Consider the following 12,345-nt stretch of genomic DNA (forward strand, 5'->3'; position numbering starts at 1 on the left):
ATTCTTCCCAAATTCTTCATTTATTCCTATATGTATCATATCAATCATCATCATGCAATTTCATTTTTTACCCTGCAAAAATTATTCACGTACCCTAGGCACATTCGTTCGTTCCTTTAAGCATTTTCCTTCTTTCTTTTTCTTTGATCAAGTAAATTTCATATTGCGAAGCCTTAAACCCTACAAAACACTATGGTCATCAACAAGAATGATGATCGGAAGCAAGCCGATAAACGGACTTATGCTATGGCCTTTTCCGTACCAAGTACTTCCCAAGAAGAACAACCAAAAGCCAAGAAACAGTTGAGTAATAATTCTATTATCTCCACAAAACTAACCCTTTCAAAAACCGAAAGTGATCGAGTATCTATTGATGGTGATGGTGTTTTATTAGCATCAATTATTGACCATATGAAGCGCGATTTGACATACCAAGAAGTTACCGATGCCAAGATAATTATGGAGAAGAAACTCACAAAAGACGACATCGAAGGTAATCAAGGACGATTAGCCATTCCAAGAAATAGTCTCATTGAGTCGTTTCTAACAAATCACGAGGAAGAACACATTAATTTAAAGGTGGATGGAAATAAAAACTCGAATATAAATGTGAAGGTAATTGTTGGAATGTCGGTGTATGAAATACTACTAACTAGATGGAATTACAATCAAAGCGAGAAGCAAAAGGCGGAATATAGGGATCCCGGATATAAGTATGTTCTGAAGAACGGACGAAGTGGTGAGTGGTCTAAACTTAAGAATGATCATGGGCTAAAAAAAGATGATGCCATTCTTCTTGCAACATTTCGGCACAACAACTTTCTTCACTTTGTGATTATCAAAGGAACACCCGTGAAGCAGTTTGGAAAAGTAATAGGGTATCGATACTCGATGGATTAAGTTTGTCTAAAGTATTATGTTTTAGAAGTATTATCAAGTTAATCCTAGCTAATTAATTGAGTTAAGTATAAACAATTAGTTGTGTTTAGAGATTGAGTTTTTGACTTAGTATGACATGTTTTGAGCTATTTAGTAATATAGTGTAATATAGTCTCCAAATTGATATTACGATGTAGAACTAGATACAGTAGGTTTCAAGAACACTATGGTGATTAATAAGTGCCCTTTGATGATTTACGTCCGACTAAATAATGCATATGTATTATGTTACACAAATTTTTTTTTTCTTAAAAAGGTATATCCATACCAAAAATGCTAGAAATTTTTTAAACACGTATATATATTACTTTGTATTCATAATTCATACTTTCATTAGTGCTTATTGTATCCATTTTGCTATTAAAATACAGAAGCATTAATAATTAAGGCTCAAGGCTACACATATTAAGATATTGTAAACATTAAAGATAAATAATTTGATGGTATACATATTTATTAGGATTTTATAAGAAAAAAATTGTCTCTTCAATTATGTTTCTAGGCTTTTAGCTATCATGTTTTAACTCCTAGCTTTGTAATTTCCAAACCTACGTAAACACCACTTTGACAAATATTTTCAAGTGAACACTATTTTAGTAATTTCTTTATTAGTTAATACCAATTTGGCAAATCATTCGAAAATAACTGAGTCCCTTCTTTAATTAATTGACAAAAAAAGACAGTCCCTTCATTAACTTTTTGACACACAAAAAAAAAAAAAAAAAAAAAAAAACCTGAGTCCCTAATTAATTGCCATTCATATCCAAAAAAGATAGGTCCTGCCATATTTGATAAACTTATTATGTTATACTCCGTTTCTTACAACATAAAATTACAAATAAAACATGGAAAAAAAGTAAAAAATAACCCAAAAATATTATATTTGACGTTTTTTGGGTTATTATATTATTGGGGGATGTTTTTTTTTTTAATTTTATTATTAGTAGGGATGAACAGCTCACATGCTATTTTTTTTAAGGTAACTGTATATTTTGTTCCTAATTAAAAAATTGTCCATGACTAAGGACCCGTTCTCTTCAGCTTAATTTCAGTCCTAATTTTCTTGTGTCATAAATAATTCAGTCAGCTTAGCTTAGTTCAGCTCAATAGATCAGAACAGGCCCTAAGAGAAGATATAAATAGACATATTTGTTCCTAAGAACTAATAAAAAAAGATATATATGATTAACAACTAATAAAAATAAATTAAAAATTTATGATAATATATATATATATATATTATAAACTGTATGATAAAATTAAATATGGTTATTTGTATTTCAAAAAAATAATAAAGCAGTTTTTAGTTGTACGTGATTTTACAAAGTGGCATGAGCAATATAATTGTCCATCTTTTTAAGACAACTGTGCAATAATTTATAAAACTTTTTTTTTTTTTAAACTATAAAACTAATTATTAGTTAACGGAAATGTAAAAATCAATTTTACGTTTATAGTATTTTTTTTAAAAAAAAATAAAAATAAAAAAATTGTCCTTTTATTTGAAGGATAATTTTGGTTAAGCAAAAATTTCCAACCGAAAAGGGAAGTTTCCTTTAAAGATTAACATAGATAACATACATAGGGGCCTATGTTTTTTAGTTTTCCAGGGTAGCTTTTTAAGGGACTCACTTTTTAACTGAAGGACTATCTTTTTTACTCACCTTTGGTTACTTTTTGGCCGGAATATACCCTTGAGATCCCAAAAGGTGAAAAAAAAAAACATATGAGATCCCAAAAGGTGAAAAACTTAAAAAGATAGACCCTAAATTTATACTTGGCTCTAATTAATTAGATAGTGTGCTGTACTACCTTTTAATTACTCGTATTGAGAAGTAGTAATTTTAATTCTAGATGTTTTAATTTGATTATTAATTATTAGGGCCGCATGCATGCAGCTGTATTTTTTCTGACACTGTTTTTAGATAATACATGAGATTATTCACAAATTTCATGTGATTATTTTAGTTTCCTTAACTAACCCTATTGTTTATAAAAGGATGCATGTTTCCTATTTATTTGATAAACTTGAATTTGTTGCATTCAGAAGATGTAATCACTTGTTATTACATGCATTTAATTGATGAAATTTTTGAAAGAATTATTGTAGCTCGATATTGCAGGTAAAATTATCAAATTGATTTGCAGGTAAAACTCAAATAATCACTTGTATTTTTAGAGAGTACTTGAACATATGGTTGTTTCTAGAATTGTTCATAGAGTCAAACGCATCCGATCTCTACTAGGTTAAAGTAAAATTTATTTTAGATTAAGAATTGCTTAGTTATACTTGTACTTCGTATAATTTAATTGTCCCTTCTTGCTGTTGTCTTGGTCACCTTTTAAATATCGAGGCATCTAAAATTTCAAGTTTTTTTTTTTGTTTTTTTTTTTATTTTTTTTGACGAAAAAAAAACCCTTGAAATTTTAGATGCCTATAATAATGTGTGTATTACAAGGTCGTAGTCTAGAATTGAACCCTTCATTTGAGGAGGTTAGCTAGTTAAGAAAGTTTCTCAATACTATAGTAGGATCGAGCACTATACTACATAGGTTCCAAGTATCAATTGTACAAATTAAGTTGAGAGTTCATCAATACAAGTAAATTTTTTTTAAACACTTGTGTACTCTTGCAACTCAATCGCTTCTTCTTTCCTTTTTGGTTTAGGGTGGTTAGTTCTTACTCCATTTGGGTTTAACTATCATTGATTACGTAAGTTAATATAGTAAAGTGACAATTACATCATGAAGGAGTGAAAATTTGACATTTACATCATGAAGGAGTAGAAAATTGACGTTAAACAACCAATTGGTAATCTAGTTGTATGTGAGAAAAATGACGTACGACTGAAAAAATTTAGACAAGTAATCTGGTCGTGTATATGTGTACAATGGCGACAAGTTTTGTACCTCATCGCAAAAACTTAATTCTGATAGAAACTTTCAAAATAATACCAAAACACAAAGAAGAAAGAGTCGAACACAATTATAAATTATACAAGTAAAAAGAAGCAACCCAAGCCATCACCACACTATTACTACTTTTAAGTTTGGGTAACATATACTATAGCTTCTACACTCAATATACAGAGTTTTCTGATCTTTCTTGTTTTTTTGAATTTATAAAGCTTAAACCAGTCTCAAATGTTATTGAATTTCATCACGAAAGCGACACAATGGAGTTGAGTATTCCTCCGCCACATTCAAACCCTTTCTCTTTATGGTATAAAATTACTACATACAACAATTACCAGAACAATTTAACACAGATCAGGAAAAAATGTTGCAAACAGAAGAAAATGGAACAAACAAAACAGCAACCAACAAATCACCCCCCCCCCCCAAAAAAAAAAAAAAGAAATATATATATGTATGTATATGTATATATCAGAATATCCTTGGCTTCACACGTCTTCCATTCATGTCTCCACAGTCTGGCATCGGATCACTCCCAAAACCCACTAAAGACATAGAATGCTCACTGACTTTAGCAACAAATTGCAGTAGTTCACTAATTACGGATGGACAACTCAACTTCAGGTACTCGAACCCTTCAGTCTGCATAACAGCTGAAACCCCAAAGACATTCTTTCGTTATTTTCAGATATCAATATTTCAAAAAAGTGCTTAAACAATAATAGCCCAAGAATGCGCATAACCTAATCATTTAGAGAAACAAGATTTTCTTGATTATAAAGTAGTCTTCAATTTTAAGTTTTGGTCTTTCAGTTTCAAAAAGTATGTAAGTTGTAAAGTCAGATAAATTATAGGTTCAGATGTGCTCCTCTACACAAGTTCAATTCACTCTTCACAACTAAAATAACTTCAGAAAGATTCCGATCAAGTATGGATAATTTGACTAGTTCTCAGGTCAAAAATGAGTTTTAACATGATATTCCTTCAATACTCAATAAGAAGCCTTTGTACATGATGAAAAGTCATAGTTGTGATTTACCTCTCAGATTCTCACGTGATGCAACAAACTTCAGGCAAACAGATTTCAAGTGGGAGCAATGATGTTGCTCTGCCAATGCCAAAGTTGTTGCAGCGTTGTTTATAGCAACATCTTCACATAAGGTAGCCTCACAAAGCAGTTTGAGCCGTTCAAGTCCGTATCTATCTGCAGCAGCTAGCAAATGCTGGGCCATTAACGTGGAAGCCCCTTTGGAATTCAAACCTGCGAGCTCTTGCATATCCGGCAAGTCATCCCAATATATGAAGTGAAGCAACGCCTGTGGATCAGAGTTGTATACAGTAAGTTATATTTAGCAAACCACCAACTTAATGATGATCAGAGCCCTTGACAATCTTAACCTGGTAGGGTAATCAAGCCAAGGAACCGCTGCTGAACAAGATGATGAAGCCACTTAGAATAAGGAAAAGACCTTTTCAACTGCGAGTCATCAGATTCCACCTTTTGATGGAACATTTCTATTCCATATAAAAGTAGCCAATGAGCCTCAAAGAAAGCATCAAGATACTGTACATTTTTAAAGCTATCTTACTGAAGTTTCAAAATTGAACAACTTATAGTGCACCCAAAGAGAAAGTGAACGAAAATAGTACAATACTCAAAAACTCTTTCCTTAATCAAAAACCATCACCACTTGTTCATAGGATCAGTCTGATAATGTGTAGATGTAAGCAACCATAACCAACCCCCTCCCCAAAAATAAAAAACAGCAAATGAAGTATATTCTAAAATCAAAATTGTAAAGTAAACAGGTAACCAAAACTAAACAATAAGTGACCAAATCACCAAGCTCAGTCACCATCTTAGGAAATAACTCAGACCATAATAATAAGTTAATAATTTCCATATGAAATTAAGCCTAGTCTTTCTTTTTCAGCTTAACCAAAGCCCTAATCATGCACAATAATGACAGGGTAGGGTGCAAAGCTCATTACAATCTATATATCATCTATATCCACACTGCAAAAAATTTTGCATAGCAATGTGATTTCCATAAACAATTAAACGGAGCGGAAAAGGCAACAAGGAGCAGACACAACCATATTTCAAATCCCACCACAGTAACATGCAAGTGCAATACAAAGACAGATAAAAAGATGATCAGAAAGAAGTGAAAACCTTGAAAACTGGTGCTTCAATGTCTTCAACAATTATACATTTTGTGCTTTTATCCTTCATTGGACCAAAAAGCTGAGCCCTAAACACAGGTGAGCGTGCTGCTAATACCAACTTGTGAGCAGCAAATACTTCACCATCAACTTCAAAATTTACATCAGTTCCCCTTTTAGTTTCTAGAAGTTGTCCGAACTGCTGTCCCATATCAGAAGGTGGCATTGGTATTCTGTAAAGTTTGGGTCCCTCTGTTTGTGTCTTCACAACTCCCACAATACAACGAATCAGAAGGCAATCGTCTTTAAGGTAGTCAGATTGCTCCAAAGATGTCCTCTTATAAAATCGTTTGTAGCCCCTGAAGTATGTCAAGAACATGAAAGCAAGTAAGTGATGACATTCAACCACCCACTACCAAAAAAAAAAAAAAAAAAAAAAAACGCTGATGAAAAGTATGAAGCAGGAAGGACAACAGAAAGCTAAGTAGGTGGCTATGTTGAAACCTTTCATCAAGAAGTAAATGACATTAAGCCAGAAGAATACAAATTAAGCAATCTGTGATGAAACTTTGAGGGAATTTAAAGAGCATCTGTTATATGATTTTGAGGTGCTCTCCATGGAGCAAAGATCTCTCAGCCAAACCTCTTAATAGCTTCCAAGCTATTATTCTACAGTCTTCTTTGTACTTCAAAGACTATTTCGAATCATCGGCCACATCCATTTTATTCGCAATTTAATCAAATTAAGATATAATATTCAATAACTATTCTTGTAGTACAAATTTACATAACATTTTGATTTATTTTGCAACTTCAGTTCATGCAATTCTAATTCTTTCTTCTCTAAACATGCAATCTAGACGTGTTACATTTAGGAAGGTGATATTTCTTATTTCATATACCTATCTCACCGAGTTGTATCCCCTAATATAGTCATAAATTCACTACAAACTATCGGGGAAAAAAAAAAAGGATTAAAACAATTAAAGGTGGGGAGATAAGATGAAAACAGAAATAATACAAAACACTTTACAAAATTACAATAAAGAGGCTTTTTTTTTTTGTAAAGTCAATCAAGTTGGCAAATGTAATAATCCAAAAAAATAAAAATAATTTTTTTTCAAAAAAAAAAGAAGAAAAAAATGCAAGAGTAAAATAAATACAGATCATGCAATGTGGGAGCTTTTCCATGGGAATACACTAATAGAGGCATAAACCAATCCACGAGCAACCTGATTCACTATCCTCCTTTCAACATTCATATAGGACAACATTGTACACTCTCTGCCCAATTCACTAACAAAACCATCTTCCAGCAACTGGGATTCCAGCAACAAAGGGTAAAAATCTCCGGCACAACAAAGATGACATATGGCTTGAGATCCATCCCGGATAGGGATGTCAATGAACCGATGCACTCTTGAACAAGCACGGTCAAAGCTTGGTGATAGCTTGTTCATTAGAAAAAAAGGCCAAAAAATATTCCAAGCTCGTTTAATTAAGAACTTGGTATCAGCTCATTTAGGAGTGCAGACATTTTATTCGATTTTGTTTAAATGCTCTTTATGTTTGTTTATAAGCTCATTTAAAACTCGCCCGAGCACAAAAAAATAACAATCAAAATTTCATGGCCATTATCTTATTTTAGGCTATGAATAACATCTTTTGAGACATTTAGGGTCAATATAATAAAAAGTATCCAAAACATATGTTACATCATTGCATGTATATCACATCCTAAGAAAGGCTATAATAATCATATAACCATTATCAATAGCATTTTGCATTCCATCCCTGAAACTTTGACTCGCTTTCCATTTAAGAATGTTTCAAAAAGTTTGATTCACTTTTAATTGTATTCCTTTTAGCATAACCCTTTTATTACGTAACCCCTGTTGCTCACACTATATACACATTTTCACTCACTCTCTCTCTCTCTTTTTTTTTTTTAAAATAATAATAAAAGTTATAATAATATTGCATTAACCAATTATAGTAAATCACCTCTCCCTCTCTCTCTCTCTCTCTCTCTCTCTCTCTCTCTCACACACACACACACATACACATTTAATCCACCATTTTCTTACATTCACCCACCTTTTACTCACATCCACAGACTTTTTACAAACTTTCCTAGAAACAAGAGTCTAAAATAAGTGAGTCGAACGTATGGGAACAAAGGGAATATGTTCGTTTAAATTTGATCTTACTCGTTTATATAATGACTTGACATAGTTTGGCTTTAGCTAGATTGTAAACGAGTTACTCATGAGCCAAGCTTGAATAACAAATCAAAACAAGACAATATCAAACAGGCTAAAGGAAAACTTGGGTGCGCTCGCGTATCTTATCAAGCCTAACTTGAACAATGAAATACTCAGCTCAGCTCATTGATAATAGTAATATCCTGGGACGCATAAGATGGAGAGGAGAATTAATGTTGGACAACGCACAAAAGGATGAATTGACTGCAGGAAATCAAAAGAAAATTAAAACCCATTTGTTTCGTGGTCCCCTGTACCTTGAGAGCATGTTTAACTCATGTTAAAACTGTAGACCCTCTTCATTTGCTCTATTCTTTGGTAAACAATCGACTATTGTTTCTGTCACATTGTGTTACAATTTTCTGGTAATCTTTAAAGAAGAATTTGAAGATGGAATTACACATATTTTGGCAGTGTTTGCTAACATACTTTTTGATCAACTATGCTCTAAATATTAACCAAATAAAGAGAGCCGTATTCAAATTAATCTTCTCATTTTTTATTGATTTATATTGTTCCTTGATCATGAGATGTTCTTTGTCCAAAATTGTTGTGGCTTGATGTGATTGTTGAATTCGTTCTTAAGCAAATAAATGGGGTGCAAAGACTGCACACCAGTTTCTATTCTTTCAATTGGGACCCGAAAAAGATTTTTAAAAAATAAATACAAATAAGGTTGTTATGCACTTATGTCACAATGGGTCCTATCAGTTTTTACGCCTACACTCTTAATTGGTGGGGCTTTAAGATAGTAGTAAATGGAATGGGCTAGGTTAGATGGTTTGGCTTGAAGAAAAGGACCCAAACACCCAGCACAAGTAGCCAACAGAAATCTTAGTCTTGAGCACATGTATTACAGCCCAAAATCCAAATAATCATTATAAATAACAAGACCCAAAAGATAGGATCCAAAATGAACCAACTGAAAGATAGCCTAAATATATGTACAGTGAATGGACCACAAAGATTTGTTTTATAGCAAGGCTTGTTTTATAGCAAGGCCCACAAGATATTGGTACTCCTCTAATGAGAGCCTCGCCCTTGCATAAGTACTGGTCTCAATTCTGCAGCAAAGGCATGAACACAAAGATTTACCTACTTATCGAGAAGACCAGAACAAATTATCAGTGTAGCCATCTCCAAATAATTCTGGTTTTAGATATATAATAACTGAATGCATCTTACCCATGATCTATCTCGCTTCATTGACATATCCCACATATTTTTGACACTATCTATGAACTTTAGCATAATCACAAAATGACAACAATAAGATGGGGATGTGGCGATCCAGCTTCAAACCATCAGAAACCTTAACAATTAATAATCAACAATCAGACTATCTTACTAAGTAATGCTCTACTAAGGTACTTGAAATCAATCCATCCCTCCTGGCACTCAAGCATAGCCAATAACTCATCAGCTATGTGGATAAGAACTATGCTTGTATCGGGGTCAAGATAGCTATCAAAAAATCTAGATGCTGACTAGAATCTCATTAAAGCCTCATAATCAGTAAATCTATCAGGAACACCAAATTCGCTAGATTTAGTTCCAATTAAGCCATTCTTAATCTATGATAAATCATAATCCTTTTAAAAATCTACCTCAAATGGGCCAGTAAGAGCAGTGCTACTTGATTCACCAGTACTTGCTACCTAATATGTCAATTTAGACCATAACTTACCAGTTTCACGAATAATTTTCTTATTTTTTTATTCTGGCTAGTGGTAATACAAAGAGAAATAAGCAAATTAAGTAACATTGAAACACAAAGTAATCTCCAGGTAATGAAGGCAGACTGATTTCCCCCCACAACTGAACACCACTTTCTTGGAAGAGACAAGTGAGAAATATAATAGATATACAGCAAAATAGGAATGAGAAGATAATAATATACAGCAAAATCAGAATGAAAAGATAATAATCTACGGCAAAATCTTCAAGAACACCAAAATTTGACAAAAATTAATTAATTCTAAATCAATCATAATCCAACTAAAAGATGAAATTATTAGTAGATACTCCAAGTTAAATTTCCTTTCCCACCTAACAACCAAATTCTATTAAACACTTACAAGATAAGAAAGTCATTATCCTAATGTTCATATATCTATTACTGGAAAGTCTATTTTACACATGAGCATACCTTCCAAGGCTATTTTCTATTCATTCAGAACTAATCTACCACTCCACTTATTAGCTCATTACCAAATGACCAAAAAATATAAGCATAACAGAAATTGCACAATTACCTAATTCCAAACAATGATACTAAAGAACAAAGATACCACCATTACAATCTCATCACCAAAATAAAAACAAGAAGTCAACAACAGAACAATCAGAAAATTATCAGTCTATGCAATTTCCAAACATAAAGGAAGAACAGCTCACCACATACTACCGCGATACTTAAGAGTATACGGCCCGCTTTCAAGTGTCCGACCGAAATGGGAATGAACCTTATGCCTCCCTCTCCCACTCTGATCTTCAAGCTTCAATTCAAACAACGCCCTAACATCGGTCCCCTCGCTCGCCAAAGCGATAAACAACGACACATAAGTAGCATTATCTTCAGGACTCTTTCCATCAGGGTAGAAGTAAATTGCCCACAAATACCCTCCCACCATAAACGTATCAGAAGCTATATACTTCCCACTTCCCATCCCTTTAGATAAAGCATACCCATTAATCTTAAACTCATGGGAACCATTTACAGTATCCATTTTAGCAGTAGATGTTGTTACTGCCGTTGAACAAGAAGAACAAGATGGTTTCGCGGAATCCCCACAAACCCTAGAAATCCCCATTTTTCTAATTTGGGATCGATTTTGCTTGAAATTGACTCGATTTGGAGTGTCGGTTCAAAAATTGAGGGGTTATGGTTGCTGAATCGAAGCAAAAAGGGGTTAGATTAATAGGAATTGGGGAAATTGAGGAGGGTAAATTAGGGTTTAATGATGGGATTGGGAGGGTAAAGGGGATGAAGAATTGTTCTTTGTTTGGTGGGAGGAGAGAGAGAGAGAGTTTACGGGGTAGAAGAGTTGAGAGTAAGGAAGGTTCTGATTCACAGAAAGCGAGGTAAATGAGCTGACACTTTCTGTGCACTACTATCCGACATTAGGGTCCCACTTTATTTATTTATATTTTAATGATAATTTTTTATTAGTCGAATAGTTTATTAATATTTAATTGTTTCATTTTTCACTGATAAGCAACTAATTATAATTATTGTAAAAAAAATTAATTGGCATACGTGCACGGTCCAAATAGCAAGAACATTTGGTGATGGATAAAGTATATTACTCATACAAATATTAGTGGTCAAAGTTATGCAGAGGGAGTGATGAAAAATATGTATAGTAATTAATCTAAAAGAAAATGAGAGAGTCCAAATTTATCACCTTGATTTACAAAATTCGTTTATCAAGTGACAAAATCGAAAATAAATCAACAAAAATGTCCAGTCAGCATGGCATTTTCGTAATTATATCAACAAATGTGGGGCCTATATTTTGTTGATAAACTAGTATTTTCTCTATTTCAACATCAATCAAATTGATCTTGAATTTTGGATCGAAATTGATACATGCGCTATGGTTTTGTTGAACTATGAGATCTTTTGCTAGAACAAGGGATATCATGTTAAAGATATGAAATAACTTAGGAATAACATTACACATGGATAGGCGTATAGATGGCTCTGGGTCGTGCCATGCCCACGTTCTTTGGGGTTAGTTAGGCCCGTTCCATGGCTCGGCCCACGAGTTTCGTGTCGTGCTGTGTTGTGCCGAAGTTTTCAAAAGATTGGTCCGTGCACGGCCCAAGCCCATGTGCCATCGTGCCAGCCGTGTCGGGTTTGCGTGCCTAAGCAAAATTGCATTAATTTTAGCATGCTTTGTTGTGCCAAGTCCGGTCGTGCTGTTCTTATCGTGCTTCTCCCAAATAAAGGCGGCACAGGCCCAGCCCAGGGCCCACTTGCATAGTATCGTGTTGTGCCGTGCTTTTTTCGTGCCGGGTTGTACCGGGCTTCGGGCCGGCCCGCCTAGTGCCATCT

At 33.7% G+C, this 12,345-nt stretch overlaps 1 protein-coding gene across 1 annotated transcript; it reads right to left on the minus strand.

Moving 5' to 3' along the window:
* Positions 1-3,912: 3,912 nt before the first annotated feature.
* LOC110717389 (BTB/POZ and MATH domain-containing protein 1-like) lies at positions 3,913-11,407 on the minus strand. The gene is made up of 4 exons (XM_021896074.1): positions 10,683-11,407; positions 6,032-6,380; positions 4,895-5,171; positions 3,913-4,508 (listed from the first exon to the last, which is right to left on the minus strand). Exons 1-4 carry the CDS (start codon positions 11,096-11,098, stop codon positions 4,327-4,329), a joined length of 1,224 nt encoding a protein of 407 aa, XP_021751766.1. The 5' UTR covers positions 11,099-11,407; the 3' UTR covers positions 3,913-4,326.
* Between the last annotated feature and the right edge of the window lie 938 nt (positions 11,408-12,345).

This window comes from Chenopodium quinoa, unplaced genomic scaffold (assembly GCF_001683475.1).
Source record: "Chenopodium quinoa cultivar QQ74 unplaced genomic scaffold, ASM168347v1, whole genome shotgun sequence".
Lineage (NCBI taxonomy): Eukaryota > Viridiplantae > Streptophyta > Magnoliopsida > Caryophyllales > Amaranthaceae > Chenopodium > Chenopodium quinoa.

Coding starts and splice junctions, on each gene's coding strand:
- LOC110717389 (XM_021896074.1), bottom strand. CDS start 11,098: ATGGGGATTTCTAGGGTTTGTGGGGATTCCGCGAAACCATCTTGTTCT. Junction 5,172..6,031: donor TTGAAGCACCAGTTTTCAAG/GTTTTCACTTCT, acceptor TCTGATCCACAG/GCGTTGCTTCACTTCATATA. Junction 4,509..4,894: donor ATCACGTGAGAATCTGAGAG/GTAAATCACAAC, acceptor TTGGGGTTTCAG/CTGTTATGCAGACTGAAGGG.